Source organism: Dufourea novaeangliae, unplaced genomic scaffold, assembly GCF_001272555.1.
Source record: "Dufourea novaeangliae isolate 0120121106 unplaced genomic scaffold, ASM127255v1 scaffold109, whole genome shotgun sequence".
Lineage (NCBI taxonomy): Eukaryota > Metazoa > Arthropoda > Insecta > Hymenoptera > Halictidae > Dufourea > Dufourea novaeangliae.
In genome coordinates this window covers 2,373,159-2,398,844 of record NW_015373997.1, presented here as the reverse complement: position 1 = coordinate 2,398,844, position 25,686 = coordinate 2,373,159, and the positions used below count along the sequence as shown (strand labels likewise).

Sequence of the window (25,686 nt, the reverse complement as noted above, 5' to 3'; positions counted from 1 at the left end):
CTGGTTAGGACCCTTTCATTAATACCGTTGCAGGGTGGAATCGGCCAATGCCCGTGAAGCCAGGTGAAAATATTCATTCGCGAGGGAAGATTCCGATGGCGTCCCGTATCGGCGTTCAGATTTTCCGCGTATAACCGGGTGGCGCTGTTCCGCCGGTACGACGACCGCCGGCAGCTTTCGGGCGATTTCGGGCAGACGTGCACAGGCCAGGTTAGGTCAAGGGGCGGGGGGAGAGGAGGGCGGCAGTTACGCGGCGTTCGACTTGACTCGGGTGGGGCGACATCACGCCGGAACGAGAAGCAGCACGAGAATCTCGCAGTGTCGAATCTCGCCGGTCGTCTTTCGTAGTTCTTTTCGGAATCGTCGTTGTATCGTCGTCGTCGTGACACCACGTATCTTCGATCGGTCGTTAAACGAGCACAAAAACCGGGAACGTCGTCGTGTATAGAACGCGTGTCGTGTTATAAAATCCTCCGACCGTTACCCCCGGTACTTGTGCGTGCGATCGCAGAAACGTGTTTCGGCTTTTTCGACTCGATTTCCGTGGGTGTCCCCGACCACGTGACACCGTACAGATCCCGAGAGTACTATTAACACCGGAAAGTGCGAGTCTCCCCGAGAAAGATTTTTCTTCGAACTGTCGTTTCTGTTCCGAGTGAATCCGCCGATCGATTATCGTTGTCCCCTGCGAGCTGCTCACGAACGAGAACAACCGAGGTCGTCGTACGCGTGCTTGGAGCCACCTTTGCTACAGGCAGAAAACGAGAGACCGGATCAGCTTTCGTTCCCGTGAATCGTTCAATCATGGAGATGGCGAATCGCAACGTCGAGGAACGGTTGCCGGAATCGGAGACGAGGAAGGTCTTGGCTGACAACGGGGATGCGACCAAGGACGAGCCGGCGACAACAAGGAACCAGACGATCAAACCCGTCGATCCCGGCCAGGTTCTTCCTCTGATGCAGGTAAGCTTACGTAACTCAAAACGGTCGTGTGCCGAGAGCAGTCGCCGCTGGGCTCGGTGTGTCTCGTGTGTTCCACGGATGCATACATACACTTCGGCCTAGGGTACATACATATAAATACGTGTGATCTCTAACGCGCGATCCGGAGCGTGCGCTCGAGATGTCGTAGGTGTCATTAACCGAAGGAAAAAGAGGGTTCTAGGTGATCGAGAAGTTTCGAACGACAATGATGCCGAGATTGATAGCGCGGAATGTTCGAGAGTCAGGCGATATCGATAATCAATCTCGATACGAGAATTTCGAACGAGCGAGGAATTTTTCCGTGTAATTTAATGAATATTTTCATCGGGGATGGTGTAGTTACGAGTACACAATAATGTGGAAAGTTAAGGTTTTGTCGGAGTCTTTCGCTTTTAGAAGGAACTAGAAACGTCGAGGGTACATAGTGCCATAACTATCAGAACACACGGCGTTTCAAGCGTATTCCGCATGCGTACCGATGTATCATGCGCTAACGTAGAATACAAATTCCTTTATTTTTCACTTGTGTCTTTATGAATTTTTTACTAATAGATTAGGTAGATTTTCCTGAGGAAACTTGGTTCGAGCAAGATATTATTTTTTCAGAGTTTTCAGTGGTACGTAACGTACAATTGTTTTATAGTTATTCGAATTACGTATTAGAATATTCTAACGCATTTATAGAGTAGTTGTGATTCGCAGTGAAGGCACGTTTTTTAACCTGGTGCCGGGCAATGTCAGTAGATGTTATTATCCACGACTTCTGTGATATTATAAAAAATACACAAAGCCCATTAACACATTCTGCAATGCATTATTAGGCATTTTTCCATGTGTTATTTAGGTATCCTATTTCAGACATCTTTTCATTCTCGACAACTGGACTATGTTACCTCAAAATGGCGGTCATCCGTGATGGGCAAATTGTAAATAAAATAACTCAGTGTCCGTGACCGGTGGCAATCATTGCGTTGAATATGTTAAACAATGTATCCAGGCATCTGCGATATTTAAGTATATCTTATATATCCTTTAAAAAAATACGTAAAAGTGACCCTCGATTCCAGATGAGGTAAGGGTTTGGAAGGTCCCGTAACGGGTTGATACGCGTCTCTCGTCTGGTAACGATTTCCCATGCTCTAGCGGCATGGTTGATCGATCTTGGTGCCGGTAGTGGAAGCTGCTCTTGGGTGTAGATTCCGTTTATACCGGTTGTAATACCACGGTCGCTCGTTCGGACCCTCGAGCCGTGGTCACGTGGAAACCGGGCGAATTTATACGGAACGACACTTATTGAATTAGCGTAACGGGTGTCCAAACATGATTCAGGTTGTTGGCCAATCGTTGTTGTCCGGGAATGTGTTAATTCGCCGGCGTACAACTTCAGCAACGACAAGTGCTGTCAGTCACGTGGATTTTTTTCGTGGGACCTTATTGCACGGATCATTGGGTATTTCTTCGAAGTGCGCGAATGTCGACCACGCGATCAACGTGTGGTACATTAATTAGTACAAGGGAGAGGTGAACATAAGCCTCGCTGAGAACTCGCCGTAAAGAGCAGTTGCATTTCCGTAGGTCGATGTCGCGTTCAATGGTTTTCTTCGCGATATAAGCGACTGGTAGATTCTTTACTGGGATGGTAAAACAATGAGGATATAACAATTCTAGGCTCTGATAGAAATTATGGAACATACAAAATAGAAAGTGAAAGTGAAATAACACTACTATACTACAGTTAACCCTCCACTGCACGTGTTGGGTCCGTGGGACCCATGAGGATATTGTTTTTCCGTTTGAGTACTCTTCATCCGCACACTGGAGGGTTAAGAAAAATCGTTAATACATCACAGTGTCCGTAAGAAACGAGAAAAACTACGATGATTCTAGAATTTTCGTGTTGTTTCGAATATTTTTGAATTTTCATCGGATCTCAGTTCTAACCAAAGATGCATCGATTACTGAACCCCGTTGTCCACAGCTCATAAGATACACATTATTTCTACGACTTCAATTTACACGTCTGTTTCCAATCGAAGATCAAAACCGTCCGCAAGATTATTTCCGAAAATACAAAACCAAGATAAATTATTTGTGGTATAATTTACAAAGCAACCGGTCGGGTGTTCGCATAAAATAACATAAAAACAATCTGAAAATAACTTCCAATCACCCGAGACCAAATCACACTTCAAAACCGTATCGTTCGCATAATGCCCAACCCAGTGCTGGATTATGAAGCGTGCTTCCTTTTTTAAGATTTTTTACGCTCCTGCGCGCCCATTATGCACGCCCACGCGGCGCCCCCACCCCCTGGATCGTGTTTTGTTCGAAATGACGTCACTAGAACCCGACTGTCTCGAAACTAAAGGATCACTTCCGGAGCAATGGCACCTTGGGAGTATCGATTGGCCGCGAGAGACACGCCTGAGGGCAAGACACGTCGGATGGTGTAGGCTGCGGCGACATTGTTCTCTATCGATACCGCGCCGAGCGGTTTCGTCCCATCCGACGATAAATCGCGAGCGGCGGCCGACGATCACGGCCGGACACGACGGATTTTAAACGTGATCGCGATATCGCTACGTCGTGAAACGAATTACAAAGGAACACAGGGCCCGATAGCGGAGGGGGGATGTAGACCGCGGAGCGAAGAGACGGTTATCGTAAGAGTTACATGTTTTTACATTCGAGCTCGGAATGCCCGGCCACTATCGGTGTGTTTACGACATTACAAACCATGCTATTGATAATTCATACCGCATGCGTGACCAGTCCAGATAAAACCGTTGGAAAAAAATAATATATCGTAATTACATTTTATATTCTTGTTTTTCCCCCTTGTGTATCGTTCCTCGTTCTTTTTTTTTTTCTACTTACGAACATCGATCACTGTTTGCCGTAGATATTATCTTGTGATATTTCTTCTGTCGAGAATATCTGGATATTACATCATCGGGCAATAATCTTGCGCTGCGCGCAGTGGTGTTTATAAGGGAACTTTAACCGTGATACGGAATATAGTAATCTTGCATCTTCTATTTTAGTAGTTGCATAAATGTCGTCTAGACAAACAGTTGCAAGCGTGGAATAACGTTTTCTTGCGCGGAGCCCATTCGATGGAATCGATTTTGCGGTAGAATGTATTGTACTGATAAAAAAAGCTAGGGTTTGGTGCAACGAATAGTTAAATGGTAGCAATAGTATGGTTACTATGAAGAAGTAATGAAAATCTTAGTGCAAGAACCAGTCGTCTCCAGAAGTTACGATTTTTCAGAAACTAAACTTACTTTAGATTTTTTTCTTGTACTCAGATTCGATTTGTCTGTTGCTAAGTAATCTTCTCCGTCTCGTGTAAAGTCTTTTTGTTAATAATTTCAGAAGTTCCCATTAATTTCTATGTCGGTACACAACAGAAGTTTCTGTATCACATATGTATGCCTCCGCACACGAATGATAACTTGTCTGCCTATTACTCACCGTTTCTACTTGCGACAAACATCAACTATATGCTACGTTGTTATCTGTTTTCCATGAATCTTGGAATCACTTATTTACGAGTTCTTATCAAACTATCATGGAAAAAAAATTATACCATATGTCCGTCAATAGAATTACCAGTGTAAGTGGAAATAATCAATAGTAGGCAGACAGACAGATCTTGATCATACTCAAGCCCCTGCGTATCTGATAAATCACATCGATTTACTCGTAATTGAAGGGTGAACGATTTTTATTCCACACTTTCTATTTATTTATTCATGTATAATAATCTACGTTTGAGCTAGTAATAATTCCAGCGCAGTTATTCACGCTTATTATTAGTCCCGAAGAGCGGATCAATTTTTTTGTCCCTCGATCGTCCGCGAAGACGACAAACAAACGCTATCGTCGACGTGCTATTTACTCTCGGAATCATAACAACGAGCGCTAGGAGGTCATAGTTTTTGTCGTCACTGTGTTTGACAGCCAAAGGAATGTTGAAAACTTTTCTGAGTTCGTGCATGATACACGCTCGCGTCGATTGTTTCCAGTGAGCGACTTCTTGTCTGTTTTACCTGTCAGACATATAACAGCCTCTGTTATTTACTGAAACTAGCAAGAAAAAGGTCGGCTGGTGTGTCTCGGTGTCGTGAAATCCGAACTGAAGTCGCTAACCGTACACTTCTCTCGCCTGTTTCTCTGTCCTTCTTTCGTTGAATAGCACGGACAACTTTCAGCGGCGACTGGTCACCTTCGATCGTGTTACATATCAACTTAATACCATTTTAATTGTCGAACTCTCCGGCTCTTAAGGAGTGGCGTGAAATTACACAATTACTAGACTTATCATTCTATATGTTCGAGATTTTCGCTTAACTTTCTCGAATTTGAATAACAAGACTCGTTCGTGTCAATCCAATTTCTCCGATTAAATACCACGTTTGAATACTCGGGTCTTCAAACAGACGTTTAATCAAACAAACATTACTGTTGTTTACTCTTTACGACTCGTGATTTTACGCACAGCTTTCAGGGAAGAATTAACTAGGGCGAAAATAGATAATACGGTTTAGGCTTCTAAATAAACACAGAGATTAATAATTCTTGAAGTAATAAGTTTGATTATTTTAACACTAAAACTACCAGCATTGTCTGTATGCTAAGTTAAATTCTGTAATATATAATACAATATAGCTTAGTACAGTGTAATATAAAGTCTATAACAAATTAAACAGTAACATCAATTTCGATGGAAGTATCTCTTGAATTTTAGTAATTGTACAATAAAAACTCTGAAATCCGTAATTTTGACAGGTTCGGTAGTTCTAGTGTTAAAACAGAGTAAAAAACACAAATCCTTTATTACTTTTTCATTCAAGAGAGTAGAGACATATCGAAATATTAGTGAATTTGATCAATTATTTACTCATACGAATTTTCTAGATTATGAGGGAAAAAATGGTCAACCTCTATATGAATTTTTTTAGCTTTTCACTGGATCATCTTCCTGACCTAGAACTTCTTCTGTTGTATCTGATATTCTTTATTTTTGACTCTGATATTTCTGTTAATCTCCATCTCCTAAGAATCATGTTCATTTCTTACTGTAGCCTCGAATTCGAAAACGATCGCTCTGAATCACGCTGATGAATACGCAATGAAACGAGCGCTGGTATTCGAACGGGCTCGTTTCATTCGCGAAACGCTCTGCGCGTGAGATCCATAAATCCATTATGTTGCCACGATTCTCATTAAGAAATTAAAATGCGATCACGCGCGCAGGATTGCGGGTAAACAGCTGCCGCGTTTGTAGCTCGCCTGGTTACGCAATTAATAACCCTTTGTGTCGGCCTCGATTTACGGTCTAAAGGAGCCGCTCGCCTTTACGCGCATACTTACCGTGAAAATTCCGAATCAGATATCAAATTAGATTTCACGAAACTCTGTTTAAATCTGGTATCCACGCATGTAGTGTATCGTAAGCGCAGGCGCGATTCTCTTATCGATTGACTGCTTTTCCTTTTAATTTTGTGCAACCAGCTAGGTCTTCTTTGATCAATTTTAATACAATAGCTTCACATTGTGTGTGTGTTTTTTTAGGATTAATGTATTACACAGAGTAAACGTTGTAGAATAATAAAAAAAGTACACTATTCGAAAGCTTAAATACTGTTGACCCGTGTACACCGTTCAGGAAACAATTACTTTACTACCCCTGGAATGAAATTGAAACAAAGTTGAATAGAATCGAAAAAGTAAATAAATTCTTAGGCGTTTGTAATAACAAGTGTGATGGAAAATCGATGCTCGATTCTCGCTACAAATTGATCTGAACGGTGCACGAGTATCCACTGTGATTAACCGTTTCGACACTGTTGGCGCCTATAGGTACTCACTTTACATTGCTCACTACAGACGATTGGCGCCTACAGGCGCTCTAAAATCTAAACGCTCATCAATAAATACATGTAGTGAGTTCAATGTAGCATGATTCAGTGTTTTGACGGTTTCCATATAAATTCTGAAAAATTTTCGTCGTACATTGCAGCAAAACTTCGACAGTACGTCACGCGCGGTATGTCTCAAAGTTAATCTTTCGAATAATAGATTTTCTCTCATACAGTCTATGAATCTATGAAATTGGTTCTACAAAGATCTTGCTGAACGATTGCTTTTTATATCCTCTGTATACAAAATCGTGTCTTGTACTAGGCAAATACTATGTACGTACTTTCAATTCATTTTTCATCGATACAATCACGAAGTCGTACGAAGCGCTCGAATTTCTGCGTGTGGTCTCGCACGTTCGGCTGCTAGTGTGGGTAGAATGAAGCATTTATTTTTACGGTCGCTAATTACATCTAGTTAAACTTGAACGAAACGAGCGGTAGACGTTTAATTAATCGATATTAATTAATCGTACGTATCGAGCCCGATCAAATCGATGTATGTAATTCGGTCGACGAACCCTTGATTCGTTAAACTCTCGACAATCTTGAAACGGTTACCTTAATTTCTTAAAGAGGGGTAGTGTCGGATGAATTGTACTCTGAATGGTAGTTTTGTTTGCCGAGCAAAGTCAGTACAAGCAGCAGCTGCCGTAGCAACTGATTATTTAACGAGTCGTGCACGCTTGTATACGTATCGGCCTTTAATAATTTTCGCACACATTCTTGGTATGCTCGCGCGCGAGGCGTTATAACTCCTCCGGATTATTGAATTAATTAACTCGGATGTCCCGGTGACGCGGTCGTTACGAGCAATGTTACGTAACCGCTTGGAAATATGTTTCTGTTTCAATACTGTCGCACAACTGTTCGCGATGCATTCGAAATAATACGTGAACGGTGCACGCTTTACCTTGGGAACCGTGCAAAAAGGTCGGAATATGATATAGGCATGGTGCACGATGAAATTGTTCGTGCGGCAGTAACATGGAAATGAAGATAGTATTCGTTTTTATTGGGCACTGCACTGTAATAAATAGCAGCCTTGTGGGAACAGTTACCTATTTTGTGTAACGAACAATATTGATTTATACGTAATCCGCGAATAACAATTAATTGTTATCTTTTTATTCGTTGCACGACATTATTTTCGCCCGATACTGAAACCGAGTAACGAATAAACAGATAGATTTTCATTCAAAATTAAATTTAATTAAAAGTAGCGAATGTTTATTAAACTATTATTATAACATGTATTTATAGAGTATTCTCTTTTTTGGACGATGAAAATTTTGCATTTTTAAAAATCGTCCATTCATACACATGTAGTATTTTAAAGAATCGGTTAAATAACGTTGAACATCGTAACAGTCTGTTCACGGATAATTAATTAACGACGACGTTAACATGGTAATTAGTAACGCGTAACGAGTTGCTCTCGCGAGCGGCCTGTGCACGGGATAATTGGTCAAAATCAAAAAGTTCGACGTGTCAGCCACGTGTTATCCGCGTCTGCATCGAAATTGGGTACAATTTTATTCGAATAACATTATTCCAACGCGATGAAAAGTCGCCCTGCATTACCGTGAAAAACGACCCTTATAATCCATTTATCCGAAGATGGTTGAATCGAAAGGGTTGCCAACAAGAGTTTGTTTGAAAGATATTGCCAGAGAGCTTCCGAAAGAGAATCTTGGAGGGCGGTCATGTTTTGGAATCAGCAGATTATAGTTTCATAATTACGTTTTATGTACAAAGTTATGTTAAAAAATAGTTAGCGTGTTGACTTGCAATTGTAAATAAATCACGTCGTAACAATATGTACACAGTGGAAAGCAGCAGTATTCAAGAGTGTCATCCTGACCTTCGAACAGTTAATCAGATTAAATAATTCTTCGCCACGTGTCTATCCATTTAAGAGCAAATGTTATTTTATTATCGAAATTGGAATTTCCACGTTTAATCAATCAAATATAGCAAAGTACTGTTTTTTTTTATCTTTTATTCGTCACTCGAAAGTCTTTATCTAGATAATGAATTTTCCAATCTCTGGTCTGGATTCGTTTAAAATTCGCCGTGTCCGCTGCATACCAGAAACACGAAGCGCGCTCGGCTCGCCGGGATATTATAAATTCAAATGGAACGTCCCACTAAAAAGTGTCACTGTGCTACCGGAAGCCGACAACATCTTCCAGTGAAAGCTTCTTCGGTATTCCATGGCTGCGTACCTATTATAATTGCCCTCATGCATACGATAATGAGCCGTGGTTAATGCTCTCACCGCCATTCTTTTTCTTCTTGCGATCATATTTCATTGTCGGAAAAAGTTAATAACCGTTTGAGACAAAGGATGGCAACCAGTTGGACGGTAGATATATGGCTCTTAACCAGACTACGAATGTTCGTGACCATTCTCACTTTCATAGTTGATTTTTATGTAAATTAAAATCAAAAATAGATTTATCTACATTGTTCGGTAAAAGTTTGGAATAAGTCTGTATAATTTAACGAAATTAGAGATTTCCACGGTAAATAAGCAAATTTAAATAACTGCATTCATTAACGTACCTTAAAAAGTTAAAGACTTCAGTAATTATCCAAAGTATTAGCTAGAATGAAATAAATAAAACCAACGGACGAGCAACTACCATGGACATTAGATGAGATCTATTTCACTTTATTCTTAAATATTCGTATATTTTTAAAGAGTAATGTCGAGCAGTTGCGTCAGTATTCGGTCAGCTTCATCGGCGTGTGTCACTTTGTTCTTGCGTTAAAACAAAAAAGTATTTCAGCCACCCACGCGCAGGCATTCTTCGATACAGTTGCCCGTCGACATCGATAACCGGACTGATCTTTAAATAGAATAACGTTTTGTCACCGGCTTCGGGGGGTCGGTGATCGTACGTGAAAGTAACGAGAATGAAGAAAAGGTTAAGCGAAAGGTAGAACCACTTTGGTCTACCCAAACGACCGACTCGCCATTGCGAATTCAACTGGCTTTAAATGGAATTCAGCTTGATCGAGCACCATAATACCCTGGCATATGTCAACGTCACGTTTTCTTTTTTCGAGTAATATTTAATGTCACTCCGATCGTTTCTGCTTTCGACCCCCTCTCCAGAACAAAAAGGGACCTTTTATCGGTATTGTAACGGAATATATCCGGGCTTTCGTTATTACTTCAGTCTATGGGATTGAAAACGATATCTGTTTCCAGCATTTTCGTTTTCTTTTCGGTGTTCGAAACTAGATTTAAAAATGGAATTTAATTTAATTTCGTAACGGAGCACAAACTGAATGGATTATCGACTCGATTTATTCGTTATAATTATATCTGCTTAGATTGCGTGACTGGATAATAGTTGTATACAATAGATTTTTTAAATGTAAATAGTATTATAAATCAAGAGCGATTACATAAGAATCGGATATCATGTTTCCTTTCAATAATCCATCGTAAAATAATTATTTTGATTGCATTTATAGTTATAGAGTAAATTACCTTTGGAACTTATAATAAAAGCAATGTAGCAACCATTGAAGATTATTCATGTAACACATTTATATCACTATTACATATTATTTATTCCACCATATATCCTTCTCACGAATGTAATATTTGTACATAGATTCACAAGTACCAGTCAATAAATTCCGTGCCAAGAAAACGATAAAATTAGTCGTAAATATATCAAGAAGGACAAGCAACAAAGAGACAAGTAAAAGTATTCATAAAAAAGAAACAAAAAAGCAATAATCCAATTTGCATATTAATAAATGTTCTTACGTCCCAAGTGTGTGTGTGTCCACATTCGAAGTTACGTCGATATGTAATTCTAGGAACATTTTAACAGAATAACTCTCATCACAATACATTATAGGCTTTGCAGCTGACAAGGGCCACGTGCGATCTATACGGCCACTAAATTCCCACTTTACAGCGTGGACGTGTAATTAAAGTCGCGTCGATCGGCTAATAAATTGGGCAATAAATTGTTAGGGGACCCCGGGAGAGGGTTGAATGCAGATGAATATGATTCTTCGTTGGTGAAGATTGAAATGGCCGTTCCGCGATATCGTCGTTGTTCACGTAGTTTGCATGCAAATTCCATATCCATCGCGCGAAATGCTCGGGGGGGTAATCTTGCGCAAATAGAAACATCCCGACAAGGTAGACGAGGCGCGCGTTATAACCGTGGTATCCAACTCCTTACGGTGGTGGTGGGGAGGGGGGTTACAAGGATAGAGTCAAGAACGAAGGCACTATTTTGTTTTACATTCGTACAACGCTTAATGGATCATTTACTCACAAGAAAGTGTTACTCTTATTCAGGGCCATTCCTGGGTTAGGTTACTAAGTAATTACAAAAAGATACTAAGTAATCATTAACGATTTTGAAATTTATACGTGAAATTTGATAGCTCAGAGTAAAATACAGATATATGATTTAGGTGATCAGAAATTGTTCCCTTTGCATTTCTTACTTTAAAAATTAAATTATAATTTAATTATTACTATTTCTGCATTTTTGTGTATTTGGTTAATTTGCCTACTTATACATTAAAAAAACTGCGATAGCTGGTCTCAAGTGATCCGGAACGGGGTCCGTAACGGTACATAAATCATGAAAGTGATAACATAAATTTATATACTGCAGAATTTCAATGAAATCGGTGAGGGCCACTTCTTGTCAGACAGGCCAGGTATCTATATAAAATTTCTGTACTACTTTTGTACCCTGTATTAATAGTATTATTTCGATTATTGCAAAATTGTCTGTTATTGAGAATGGTAAATCGTGTGAACGCAGTCTACAGTTCAGAAGTCGCGTTAACTCTGCTCACTGTGCTATTCGAGTCGTACGGGCTCGTCTTCATTACCAAGTGGGCAAACCACTTTCATCGACGTCTACAAATATCCTGACCTTAACTAGCGGTGTTCCGTGGCGTCTGACCGCCAGTGATACTATTTTTACCCGTGACCGCAAGTGGCACCGCTTCGCGTACGCGACCCAGGCGACACTAATTCCATGTGGAACGACGAAAGTTCGAATACGATGACCCGTTTCGTCGCGAATCATCCCGATCGTCCCGGCTCGGCACGAAAGCGAACGAGCGTACGTGCAGCTTCATTCCTCTCCCTTAAAAGAGAACAATTAGAGATGTCGTCGTACAACGATAAACAAATCTCGACGATCTTCGGTTTGGTTCACGATGGAAGCAGAACTAACTACGACTATGAATCGGTATGGGTCTCGAAAACATACATGCTGATCCGTACACCCCCGCTTATAAGTATTGGGACACTTATCGAATATCCAGAGAAGAATCGCTGTAAGTCTGAAATAAATATTGTATAGGGGATATTGAAGTTCAATTGACGTTTATGCTACTATGCAGTAATGAACGTGCCTAAACTATGTGAATAGTTGCGAAATATTATACAGGGTGTTACAAAAAACGATACGGTATCGAATACAATACAATTAAGAAGATTGTAAAAAAAAAACTAATCTTCTGTAACCAGAAAAAGAAACAATGATAAGGTAATACACACTGCGATTGGTAGGCAACGCTACCGCGGGAATTCGGCTGGCAGACTCGCGCTAACAAAACTTCGGATAATATTTTATCTAAGGAAAAAATTGTTTCAAATCATCCAAGCAACCCTTCATTTCCGGGAATCGAAGCTATTTTGGGACACTCTGTATATCGTGCTTGCTCGGTCATCCGTTTCCCCCCCCCCCCGGGCTGGCTTGGTCGTTCTCGAATTTTTGCGACGTATAATTAAAAAGTTGTTCGGCACGAAAAAAAGCATCAGTCATGAAGTTTCGCCGACGAGGAAATGTTTGGAAGGTTTGTACGTGCAAACCGCTGGTTTTTATCCTCATTTGGGAGCAGATGCGCGAAAGACGCTTTCTTGTCCGGTTGACGAGCTAATTGCGTCAATTTCCTTAATTCAACGTCGACTAACGAACGTATTGTAAAATCGAGAGGAACGGAAGATTCGCTCGCGACTTTTAAAAGACGATCTTAGTCGAGTAGCGATCTAGTCTCCAGAAGTTTGCTGCTTTAATTAAATATTTTCCCGTTTCGGTCGGTCTCCTGTTGCTGGTTCAATTAAAATCTAATCACGAATTCATAACACAGAACGTTAATTACCGGGGGTTTTGTCGTGTAAGAGGCACAAGGCGGCGCTGCATTGTTCCCGTCTAATTTCGCCGGCGAACAAAGTTACCGCGCGTGCAACTTGTTCCTTGCGGAGGTAACGAGTCTGCGTTACGTAAATAAATTGGCGGTTCATATGGCGGGAAGCAAACGACGCTACGGTTCGATTTATCGGACAGGTAACGGGGATAACTTCATTAATCGGTCGTTGAATTTCGTTCTTTCTATCGGGTAGCATCTGAAATTCAAATTTCCCGCCATTATCTACCGTGCTCGCGTTTAGATAGCTTTTGTATAATTCGGCAGAAGATACCGAGGAGTAGACCAGTTTTTGCGCGAAACACCCGGAAGCTTGAGTATAATCGGTCGTTCGTTTGCAAATAATCGCAAGGTACGAAGACCACGCGTTTATCCTATACATTCACGAATGAAATGGTAATAGTCTTAAGCATACAGACATTCAGCTTAATTTTGTTGCATAGTGATCGAAGGGGTTTTCACAAATATCATAATTTCAATAGGATTCTTTAATCTTGTAATGATAGTTGTAACATATACACAATAAACGTCTGTATTTTGGAAAGAGGTTTATAAATTTGAATGGTCACTGACTATTGTACTATGGTCGTCGAAGTGTCGACTATATCGATAGTATACATGGAGGGGAGACTAGGGCCAAACGTAACAGTTTGTCTTATTAAATCTGTAAAAACAGAAATGACTAGTAATTAAAGTTTTGAATTAGAAATTCATAATGGAGACATTAATAATAATAATAATAATTTATTGTAACAGGCGTAAATTCACCCAATATACATTCAAATAACAAAAAAAGCATATTGTAATAAAATTAAATTTAATCATAATAAGATTAAAATTAAAAAGAACAAGAAAGAAAAAAAGAAAGAAATATTTAAGTGTTACGTAAAAAATTGTTCTTCTCGGAGAAACTCCCATTTATTTTGATCGTGGCGCGCGATGAACACCGTAACATTTTCACCTTATCCACCAGAGAACGCCAGAAGACCCCGTGGTTGCATAAAATACGAAGCACGAAATCCATTTTGCGGAAAGATGATTTTTTATCCCAACGAACGTTTGGCGTTCCCCGCGTATCGGTGCGACGGCGCGCCGAGCGGAATCCTTCTCGTAAATTACCTGCTTCCGTATTGTCAGAGACGGTGCTTAAGCCGCGCGGGGAAAGTTTTTCCAATCTCCGCGACGATGACGACGCTTGGAGCCGCCCGTCCGCACAGGGGGATCGGTCGATCCCTCCGATCGACGAGCGGGACGGCCGGTGTGTATCACGAAGGCAGCGATAAATTTCTCTCGTCTGGTCCCGGGGAGCATGGAAAAGAAGCGCAGAAGGCGGTTCCGAAACTCGCGACGCGTCCTGAAGCCATGACGAATAGGCCATGTTTTTGCTCGTTCCTCTTCTGTGATCTTTCCGGAATGCTGATCCCTGGCGTATGGCGATATATCACGTGTACTCGATCAGTAATCCACCATCTTGTCTTAACCAAATAGTTAACGTGCTAGAAATCGAAAATGTTTCACTGTACGTTTCTTTAAAACTTTGACTCCCACGTCGCCCAAATATGGGTGACACGTACACTGCAAGGAAGCTGGATTAATTAAGCAACGTAAAATTTTTGCGTAAAATTAATATCGCAGCGTAATTTGAAACAAGATCAACCTTTATCAACTGGACACATATATTTTCGATGATTTATGACTTAAAAAGTGAAATAACGTGTGTCTGGATACGTACGGACTTTTCCACTGTGGCAGTTAGTGTTAACGCTGTGAGAACCAAACCTGTCCGAAATGATCATTCTAAAAATTTTTTTATTTTACAGTCACTAGAATCGTAAAAGTGTTTTTGTCGACATGTATGTTGACTTTTAGTTCGAATATACATTGTTTCATTTGAGACTCCGTTTTGGAGAAAACTGTTGAGTAGGACTCGTCTGGCGCGTCTGTTCGTTGCATTCCGTTTCTACTTACTACCACGATGCATATGTGGACCGCTCGAGCCCCTGAAACGCTCGAGTCTTTCCCTTTCACGATATTGCACACTTCTCCCTTCGACTTTCTAAATGTGTAATCCGTTTCGTAATTAATTCTACTTCACTGTTATCCCGATTACTTCTGCGAGGAATCGTAAGGAGATAACACTGCACAGGTAAATTCCCTGTTCGTACAAGTCGATACAGTTCGCGTCCCGTGTTCCAGTTACAACGAGACGAAGTCCCTTCCCGTGGGATCAATGGGTCATTGCCCCGTGTCTGCAGCATCGCGACAGGCCAGCAGGGACCGAGGAGAGCCAACCATGGAAATTGTTACTCGACCCTTCCACCGTCATAAATAATGATAATAGTAAAAAAGAAAAAAATAAGAATTTTTTTCACAGAAAGAAATCGTTTCCAGTTCGCGGCGGCCGATAACGATCGCGATACGTCGCGGAATATGAGAATTTTCTGGGTTTTTGCCTTGCACACCTCGATTAACACCGCGTTTTCTAATTAACGTGGTTAGGTAGATGGATGTGTGGCAATCCTGACCCGTGCAGAGAGCGCAGAACAATACGTACTTTCCTTTAAATTGCTGGATTATGATCCGTTTTGCGCGCAATTAATTGCGCATACTCCAGGATGGAAGTTGTTTTGTCTGTCAGCTGGCTAAATACTTGCGGTGAAAGTGAAATTTGGCGCTAGATGAAGACGTATAAATGTAACAGAATATTTATTCAGTGTATCGATAAATGATCCTAATTGTAAGGTGTTATATTTTAAATTAAAGATGTGCCTTGTCGATCTTAAATTGGGTAACCATGGTTATAACGTGTTGGAACACCATTGTGAATAGAAATTAAACGGTATAGATCTGTGATTTCTGTAGAAACGAATACCGATTTCGTCGAGAAACTGTGGATTACTTGTTCGTACACCTAATACACACACAGAAAGATACGAGAAAAGGCTTTAAGGGAAGAAAAGGAGAACGCGTTGAGCCAAGGTCATGAGTTACTCTTTTTTTTTTTAATTAAATAAATGAACGAAGTTCGGGAACCGTGAACAAACATCGATCAAGTACTCGATAAAATCTTATTATCTACGTAATCTACTTACACAACCGTCCGTATCATAAGTAGGTATCTTATGATTGCATAATTTAAATAAATGTGTCTGAGTAATCTAAGCGGAGCACGACATTGAATTGTAATTAATGCGTAAGAATTACAATGTCAATCAATGAAAATATAAATCAATGAATTTCATAAAATCTTTGAAAAATTTTCAAACAGTCTTATCTAGCATACGTTCTCATAGGTAGGATCTGAATAAATCGTCTTTGAATTGTACAGAGTTTGAAGTTGATCACGGTACAATAGAGTAATAAAGTAATTCATCTATGAAGTATCGAATAGGCTTTTTTTTATACGAGGTTTCGTCTTCAACGAAATCGAAATTGAATGTTCACGGGGTGTACGTGCCGTTCAATAAGTACATGTCTGTCCATGACTGTCTGTTTCTACTGTATCCTCACATATAAAGCTTTATTCTTCATTGACAATTTCCTTGATGTTCTTACATCAATCCAAACTGGTTTAGGTCCTCAAAACTAGTATCTACCACCTAAACCCAAGCGATATCCGATGTCACGAAGCCTTTTTTCGTCGGCTATAAACGCCAAACCCTCCGATTCCCATAAGCACCTACAAGTATCACCTTTTATTCGGCCTGTGATATAAAGAAATTGACAGCTTCCATGGTCCAAACGTACGCTAGTGAGTAATTTAGTAATCTATTTCAACAATTTTTGGCTCATAAAAAACCTGTCAGGATTTCCGGTTCGAACCCTTTTTCGCGATAGACCCGCAATAAACACATTCCACAGCTCTGGGAGCCGATTTGTCTGTATCAATCGAAATAAAAATTAACAACATTCTCCATACCGAATCACAATTCGACCTATAGGAATCCTAAGATTAAAATCATCCCGTGAAAATTCGTTCCCAGTTTACAATGATCGATTTCAAACCGAAGGAACAAAATGGTGAGACTGTTCGAGATCTCCGTGGCTGGTAGCGTCGCGATCGAACAGATTCCACGGGAATTAGATAATAATTGGTTCGCATACCCGGGCGAACACAGATTGCAGTCCCCGGCCATTCGATATCCTGGAAGCGCGTCTCGCGGCAGTTAATAATAACGCGAGTGAAAGCGCGCAGGATATTGATTACATCGGCTCGCGATGTTTTTTTTTTTTTATGTTCCCTCCCTTCCGAACGTTCCGTGAGGCGTCGACGTCTCTTTGTGCGGTTTTGCCTTTTCGTAACGCCGCGCCGCGGGAAAGTATTATTTATCTTATTGCGCGCGGAAGCGATGTCGCAAGCCAGCCGAGTCGCCGCCTCTTTCTGTGTGTGTGTATGCTTCGAACGAATTCGAACGGTCTCCAGAGGGTTATTCGCCGTTATTTTAAAAATAACGATCTCGTAACGATTAGGAGAACGGTCCACGAACACACTGTGTGGGTGTTTGTTAAAAAAATCGAGTGGTCAGGTAATGTGCGTCAACACTCGAAGGGGGACACACCGATAATTTTGGCTCGCCCGGAAATCGGTGATCGATCATACGGAATCAGTTGGCCGAGAACGAAAATAGGCCTTGTTTGTTTCCCCGGTGACATATATAGTCGTTCACCGTTATTGGCTCGATATGGAAATTTCGTCTGCGGTTCGGAGGAGACACCGTGGAACCAGACACGTGCACAACTTTGTCTGAATAATATTAGGTTGTTGTGTAATAAATGTCGCGTTTAAATTGCAGATTTTGAATGTCTGCGGCTGTATTTTTGAAACGAATGTTTCTTTTTTTTTATCGAAATAAAATCCATCTGAATTGACACCACACACACTCTTGCCAAAGAGTTGCACAAGCTTCTTGACATCATGTTTAACTGATTTTACGGTGGCTGGAGTGGTGTGCATTGGAGAACGATATTTATTGTGCAACAACCTAAATGACATAGTGAAATGGAAGAATATCTAAGAGTGTCATCTTGTTCTTCGAACTGTTCGGTAGATTAAATTCTTTGGGTTTGTATCTGTTCGTTCAAAAAAGAGTGCTATTTTATTTTTAAGTTTGAAATTTCTCAGGGTTACTTGGTTATCGATGGGTATTTAATTTTATTATCTCTCGTTCGTTATTCGACACATTTCATCCAGATAACGAATTTGCACGTTATATTTGCTCGGGACCTCGATTATCTTAAGTAGACACGGCGGAACGAAGATCGGCCGTGTACGAATGGTTATGTAATTTTAGCCAATGCATGTTGATCGAGAGACTAAGTTTCGTCTGCATATTCAGAGGAGGATAGGAATTTCGTTTTCATCGTTACAGCATCGTTACCGAAGATCCTACTTTTTCCTTCTGCAATGTCTTCGAACAGAAACGAAGAATCCAAGTTGCTTGTTTGTTAAGAAAAAGAGTCATTGTAACTTCTTTTTCATCATTATAATATACTAGTTCAGACATTTTTCCTTTAACAATTCGAAATGAAGATCAAGGAGACAGATCTCTTCTGTATTTCAACGAAGAACTCTGTTTTCATTGGTGTAACGGTATCAAATTAAAAGTTCATGAGAAAAACTACCCTTGTTAAATGTTTCAGTTTTCAAGAACAGACTGGAGTAATCAATAACGGGACTCACAACACGGAGGAATCTATATTACACTGCGTGGAATAACTATAAAACCATCCTAAAATTTTCAATTCACATGTATTGTGGTTAAAATGAAAACGAATAATTGTTTTCTACGGAATATAAACCATCCTTTTCTGGAGAAAGATTATTTCTCAACACAATTTCAGACATGACATACATGGTTTATTTTTATTTTAACCACAATACATGAGAATTGAAAATTTTAGGGTGGTTTTACAGTTATGCTACGCAATGTATGTAAAAACGACATACGTCCCGATTTATTCTGAATAGAAAATTCATCGATTTTTAAAGATGCAGAATTTTTTTTACTCTCCTGGGTATTAAAAAGAAAAACAAAAATTAACAAGAATCGATTCAGTTCCTATTTGAACCCTCAAATACTTCGCTTCCTTTCTTTTTCGGTATCCCCAAGAAGAAGTACTACCACTTTCGTTCGCTGCCAAAAATCCCCGAAGTAAATTGCAAAATAAACCATCGTCAGGGCAAGAATGAAAATTTCCATTGTCTGCCCAAGGGAGGGAAACCGTTTTTCTTTTCTTTCTGCTCCAATTTCTTGCCGCGACCCAAGACCGCGAGATAGAATGTGCAATGAAAAGCGTGCAAGGCCGAGGTCGCGATAAAAAGGGATAACACTTGATACGGAAAATGTGTAAATTTCGTTCAACCGCGCGTAATTCAGACTACAAAAGCCGGAGATCGTTAACGTCAATGCTCACCTTTAATGTATGCCACGTGTTACACCGTTTAAATAATGACTGCGCGGCTCTCGAGTGTTTCCGAATGTCGAGCGTTGATAACCACTTTGGCGAATCAACAGCGAGGAAATAAATTAACGACGGGGCTCTAGAGAGCCCCCTCCCGTGGGGGAACCGGATTCACGAAGGTCGATGAAACAAGAAACGAAAGAATATCGGGAACTGTGTTTTTTGGGCGGATGGGGCGGAGGATACAGTAGGGGGAAAATTAAATTTATAGGACACTTCGTGTTGGTGACTGTGGTTTTACGGTTGTAATTATTTATTATGGGAAGTATTATACAAATTTGATGTACCATTGGATAACGTAGCGACGTATTGTATATGTATGTATTTAGTAAATGGAAGAACAAAAAGGGTGCAATACGAATTGTGGTTGGATTCATATATTTTTTGGACCGGATGCTGATGCTGTTCATCTCACGAAATATTGGGTTGTTCGGAAAGATCGTAGCATTTTTGATGGCAGTATTGCGATCTGTATTTTTCAATTTATATTTAAATTGAATTTTATATTAATTCAATTTTTATTTTAAGAAAAATTATATTGTGACTTTATTTTACATTGGGTCACATGCAAAGTTACTAATAATGATGATTTACTGGAGATGTCAGTAGTCTGCCTTGACAACTTTACAAACAGCTTCGTAATCTAACCAATCAAATTGCGAAGGTGCGACGGCACAGGTGCGAATTAGCTACCGTACACTCCATTTACGACCGTTTAGATTGTTACACTTCGGTAAACTAATTTTAATTCAACATACATGTTTCATTAGCGGTGTCGAAGACTCGTTTACTTTTTATTCTTACTCCGTTTTTAGTCGTACATAAATACTGGGCGTACCAATGATTAGGACACTACTTTCTTAATGAGGTGGTGATATAATTTAAGTTCATTATATCTTTCCGTCATCTTAATTAACACTATACCGGGTTCGGTAGGTTTAGTGGTAAAAATATCGTATCCCATTGGAGAACAGTGGGAAACGTTATTAAGGGAACTTGTGTGTCTACGTTTGCTCAGAAATAAATATTGAATGTATAAATAATGAATTGCTATCGGAAAATATCAAGTTACATTTTGCAATATTATTAGTCTTGTAGGAAAATAGAAACTATAACTTGTTTGGTAATGTAACGTCAAAGTATTTCTAATATAAATGTTTTTGGCCTTCTGTTTGAACTTCTTATAACTATTATATAACTAGACCTCGTAGGCTTTCTTCTTCTTAGTTGTATACATGTAGAGTGCTACTGACCTGTAGGCAGTAATTTAAGCGTTTAAGAAAACTTATGCGTGGAAACAGAAAAGGTTTCTATGAACTCCGATAATGGGTAGCCATGAATTGAACTTCTAAGGATCGCACTTTCAAAGCATCTCACATATACGTATATATATATGTATTTGCAACGATTCCTACGTAATTCTTAGAAATGCTGTTCAACGATCGTCTAACTTATTTAAATTAAAGGAAGTTAAAGCTAAAGGATGTAAGGTGGAATTCTTTTACAAATTTTTCAAATAAAAATAAATTAGTTTGGAAAATAATAGAGATGTTTAATGAAGATGGAACTGTATTCACAGAAAATGAAGAAATGTATTTTGATAATTATTATATCTTTCTCTAAACTAATCAATATAACAACCAATTGATATTCTTTAAACATCATTAATTCTCCAGAATATAAGACGATAAATAAGAATACAGTAAATACAGGGACTTCGCCAATTAATGTATCTGTATAATTTTATTTACCATCGAGTTAGTAGTTTCATCAAGATATTCCTCAATTAGTGAAAGTAAGTTTCAATTCTTAGAGAGTGGTGACATTTCAGATGTACCAATCTAATCCTATCGGATGGATTTCAGTTCACTCCAATTTCGTGCTTTATTCTAATTAGAAAACGGATCAATAACTCGCCGAAACGGTTGAGATTGCATAAGAAAAATGGAGGTCTTTGATTTTCGTAGCGGTATTATTGCCGGCACGGGTGCTATTTGTGAATCAAGGCCTCGAGAACGATTCTCACTGTCCATAATGTCGACTTGTCATGTGCAGGCTAGGTTAACTCGTCAAAAATTTAAGCTTTCAATTAGTCTAGAGTCGCGGATGTAAGATTTCCTGGTAGGTCTGCCTGTGACCCTTTTTCCAAGTCGGAACGTTCAACGGGCGCGCTGCAGTGGAATCAATTATTCGATTAGAAACGGGGGAAGCCCACTAGGTCCTCATAATATATACATTGTATACAAGCAGTTATCACACCAATTATCTCTTCATATGCATTCCAAATGGTTATGCGTGTTCTTGACAGAAACAAGAAATATTCAACGGTATTCGATGTCACCAGCTATACTACACTTTTCTAACTTGATCGTATCGTAAAATGTTCGCCAATATTTGAAACAGTCATTAATTATTAATTATTATAGTTCGTAATTATTTGGTTTTCAACAACAACATTTTCCACAAATTTTACAAGGCAAACTGAACGGAAAAAAAACTTCGGTCTATCTATCTATCTGTTACCAAAACGAAAGCGTTTCTATTTATTATTATATTTTTATCTAGGCTTATTACAAGGCATATCGGTATATATTCATCTCAAACGTGGAAAAACCAGGGCGAATACATGACCAGATGACTCGGAGCTCTAGTCGCAAACGGAAGAGGATCGATCCGATTATTAAATGAGCTTGTTCAACGTGTTTTCGATCGGTGTATATCTTTTCATGTGAAATTCAATTTTAATGAAGATATCACCAGTCCACTCTTGCCTATGACAAACTGTGCATAACCTCGGTGGAAAGGAGCATTTGTGTATTTCTTGGCTAAAGGCGAGTCGTTTTATTAATTAATAGCTAGAAAGCTTAAAGGCATGGTGAAACCTCGAATAGCCGCGTAATTGACTTGTTTATTTTATCGAGCGTCGTTGAATGTTGGGCATAATCATCCGCGCATTTCAGGATTGAGTGACGTGGGGTCAGATGGACGAAAAAAAGAGGAAAAAAAAAACGATTCGAATCGTGGAGTCTCGTAACAGTAGAAAGGTGGTAGGAAGCCGGGAGTGTCGTGTTTGAAAGAGTATCAGATGTACACCGGAGGCTGTCGTTGTAAATCGTTGTATCATCGTTACAACTCGTGTCGGTCATTTGTAACGCAATTGATTATGGTGTATTCACGTTGAAGTTCTTAGCACGAGTTCCCTGCGTTTTATCATTCATCATACGTGTTTTCGAATAAATTCCCCTGACGACGACGAAGTCTCCATCGACACGGTAGTAAATGGTCTTTGATTCCTTCGCTCGTACACCAAGAGTACACACTTTATGAGGTCGGATTAGATTGCTTTTCTTGCTCTTATCTACATACATATTTCTAAATCGACAGGAGATTCGTCGTTCGGATGAAATAATACTTCGTATACGATTTTCATTGAATTCTCAGCAAATATTCAACGAGCAATAGAATTCTAATGGAATTTACATAGAGGATCGTAATTAAGCATCGACGTCGGTGAAAAAGTGAACGTTGTCGCGAAGGAAAGAGGAAAAATGGCGTGGACTTTTTTTAAATATCGCTTAGGAGAAATGATGAAACGCCAGTAGAAATAGGCAAGGATCAAAACGCGATCGATTCATCGAGCATGCATAATACACCCGTTAATTTCAGTAATAATCGCCTTATCGCGGGTCTTGTCGCTCTTCGATTAAAATCTATTTAATGCCAGCCAGTGAAACAAAGGTCTCTCGTGAATTTAATAGTGGGCTACAAAACGAATCGAGATTTCACTCGTTACAAAAAGCTTGTACATGGATAGCAGATGATATTAAGCCGATGATATATATGGTCAATCTCCCGCTTTTCTTCTCTCAATAACTCATTATCAAACACGCGTGATATTTTTCAATTAAAGAGGCTTCAAGTGAAATGAAATCGCTGTGGCTTGCCAGTTTGACAGGCCCAGGATTCACTGATTAAAGAAACTTTCAGCTCATCATCATCAGAAACTTCATTTCTTTTTCATTTACATTTTTTTTTTATCAATGACAGCACATTTGTAAATTATCTTTCTTACACTTGGAACTAACGCACAAAAGTTTGAGAACGCTCGTTCGATCAGTGAACTGTGTCTTATTAATAATAAAAAACACAACTGAACGTTTGATCTTCCATCTTTCATATATTATAAGAAGGTAACTATATGAAATAATATTACTAAAAAACGATATAAACTCGAAGTCTCCATATTTTTCTTATTCACCCGTGAACCATTTATCCAAACTTCAAATTTTGTCATTGTCTCGTTAACAGAAACGTCAATTAGAGATTTATTCACCGATTTATTAAACTATCGTTCCAATTCCCATTCAGTTTGTCAGTCTTTGAGATCGTACGGTATTTCCAAGCGTGTAACCTGTGTTCGAACTTTCAAACTCGGAAATCAGAGGCTCTCGATCGAACCGCTAACTAAACCGTCCACGTCTACGAAAGGAAATCACCGCGGTGATCGCCGACGATCGTTACGCCTGAAGGCTTTCGACGGCGAAATACCATGCAGAAATTCCCCGTGTCCCTTTCATCGAAGCTCCAATCATCCTCGGTGTCGCGTCGGTCTGTGTGCACGTAAAAGCGAACAGCAAGAAAGTATCGCGGCGGGCACGCAACGTTTTCTTCTCTCTGTTTCTCTCTCTATATGTTGCATAACGACCGACGCGGACACACGGGTTAATCTAGCATCGCAGATAATACACCGACGATATCGAATTCACGGTACTTACTCTCGCTGGAACGAATCCGGCGACTCCATAAAACAACGTAGGATGCGGTTTATTGGACTTCTCGAGCGGTGAATATCAAGTTAAGTTTAGGAACAGACTTGGATCTAATTCTTCTTGGACCTTAATCATATGGTTTGAACAGACATTTAATTAGGAAATTTAGATGCGAGACAGTATTAACATTTTGAGCATCATATCACCCATAGACTACCAACTAAAAGTATGGGACCAGGTTTAATAACTAAATAAAGAGAAAAATATTATTCTACAAAGATTTGATGGAAGTAACGGGCTAAAGCTGATTGAAAATAATTTGTATATGTACTGATTCCGTTACTTTTATCATATTGTAACGAAATACAGAAAATTCTCGACGAGTGTTCGAAGGCTCCTCGGCACTGAACATTAATTTCATAAACTAATGGCCATGAGGCTGAAACAGATATCATTGGCTTTAGAATTAGAATCTCTATCATTATGCTAAACCTCATTAAAAAGTCAGCGTTACACCTGGGGACCTTTCCATGTTATGCCGAGGAGCCTTCGAACATCATCGAGGATTTACTGTAATAAGTTACTGTTGTATCAATCATGAACTCTGGTCCCATATTTTTAGCCGGTCGTGTAGATGGCCAAAGTGTTCGAACAATTCGAAATAAATCTTTATGGCAAGCTATTGAGTAAAACAAATTCTGCGTAGGCTTATGAAATTCGATAAGGTTAAAGGAATAGCTACTCTGACAAACGATGGTTTACAAGTAGCTGTATCATTAGAACAATTGCTTTCGCTTCTTAGACTTTCCATGGATGTTATTTCAGCACTGAACGTGTTAAAGTGCCTAACTTAGACTAGGGTTAGGTCTTGTCCTCGATTTTTGGAAAGGAAATTTCGTTAAGACGCTTTCACAAACGAACAGTAACTTTTAAAAAATACATTGTTTTTACTTTATAAAAATATATCATACTTTACAAATATTATTTAGTAAATATATATATTATTCAAATTCATAAGTTCGATAGTTTTTCTTTAAAAAATTCCCAAAAATTGCCTTATTATATAGCCGTCAGACTAGCATAGCCCCTTAAGTAACAAAAGACAATTCTCAACATACTATCAGTGGACTCGAAGAAAGTACACTGTGTCTGTTCTCACCAGGATTGAATCCACGTTGGTAACATTCATCGGGAATCTGTAACTCGGCCAGCCACTGGGAGTCGATCGAGACTCTCCTTGATCAGTCGGCCAATTTCCAAGCTGCTGGATTCATCACTCTCGCGTTCCGTGTCTACGGACTCGTGAAAGGCCGCGGCGGATCGGGTTGGGTAAT

General features: G+C 39.6%; 1 protein-coding gene across 1 annotated transcript in view; it reads left to right on the top strand.

The window, feature by feature from the left end:
- The first annotated feature begins 295 nt into the window (after positions 1–295).
- The window catches only part of LOC107188057 (protein FAM46C), a 143,352-nt gene continuing 117,961 nt past the window's right edge, over positions 296–25,686 (top strand). Inside the window, exon 1 of the mRNA XM_015576289.1 lies at positions 296–963. Within this exon, the coding sequence (XP_015431775.1) occupies positions 805–963 (159 nt within the window). The 5' untranslated portion in view covers positions 296–804. The remainder of the gene's footprint in view (positions 964–25,686) is intronic.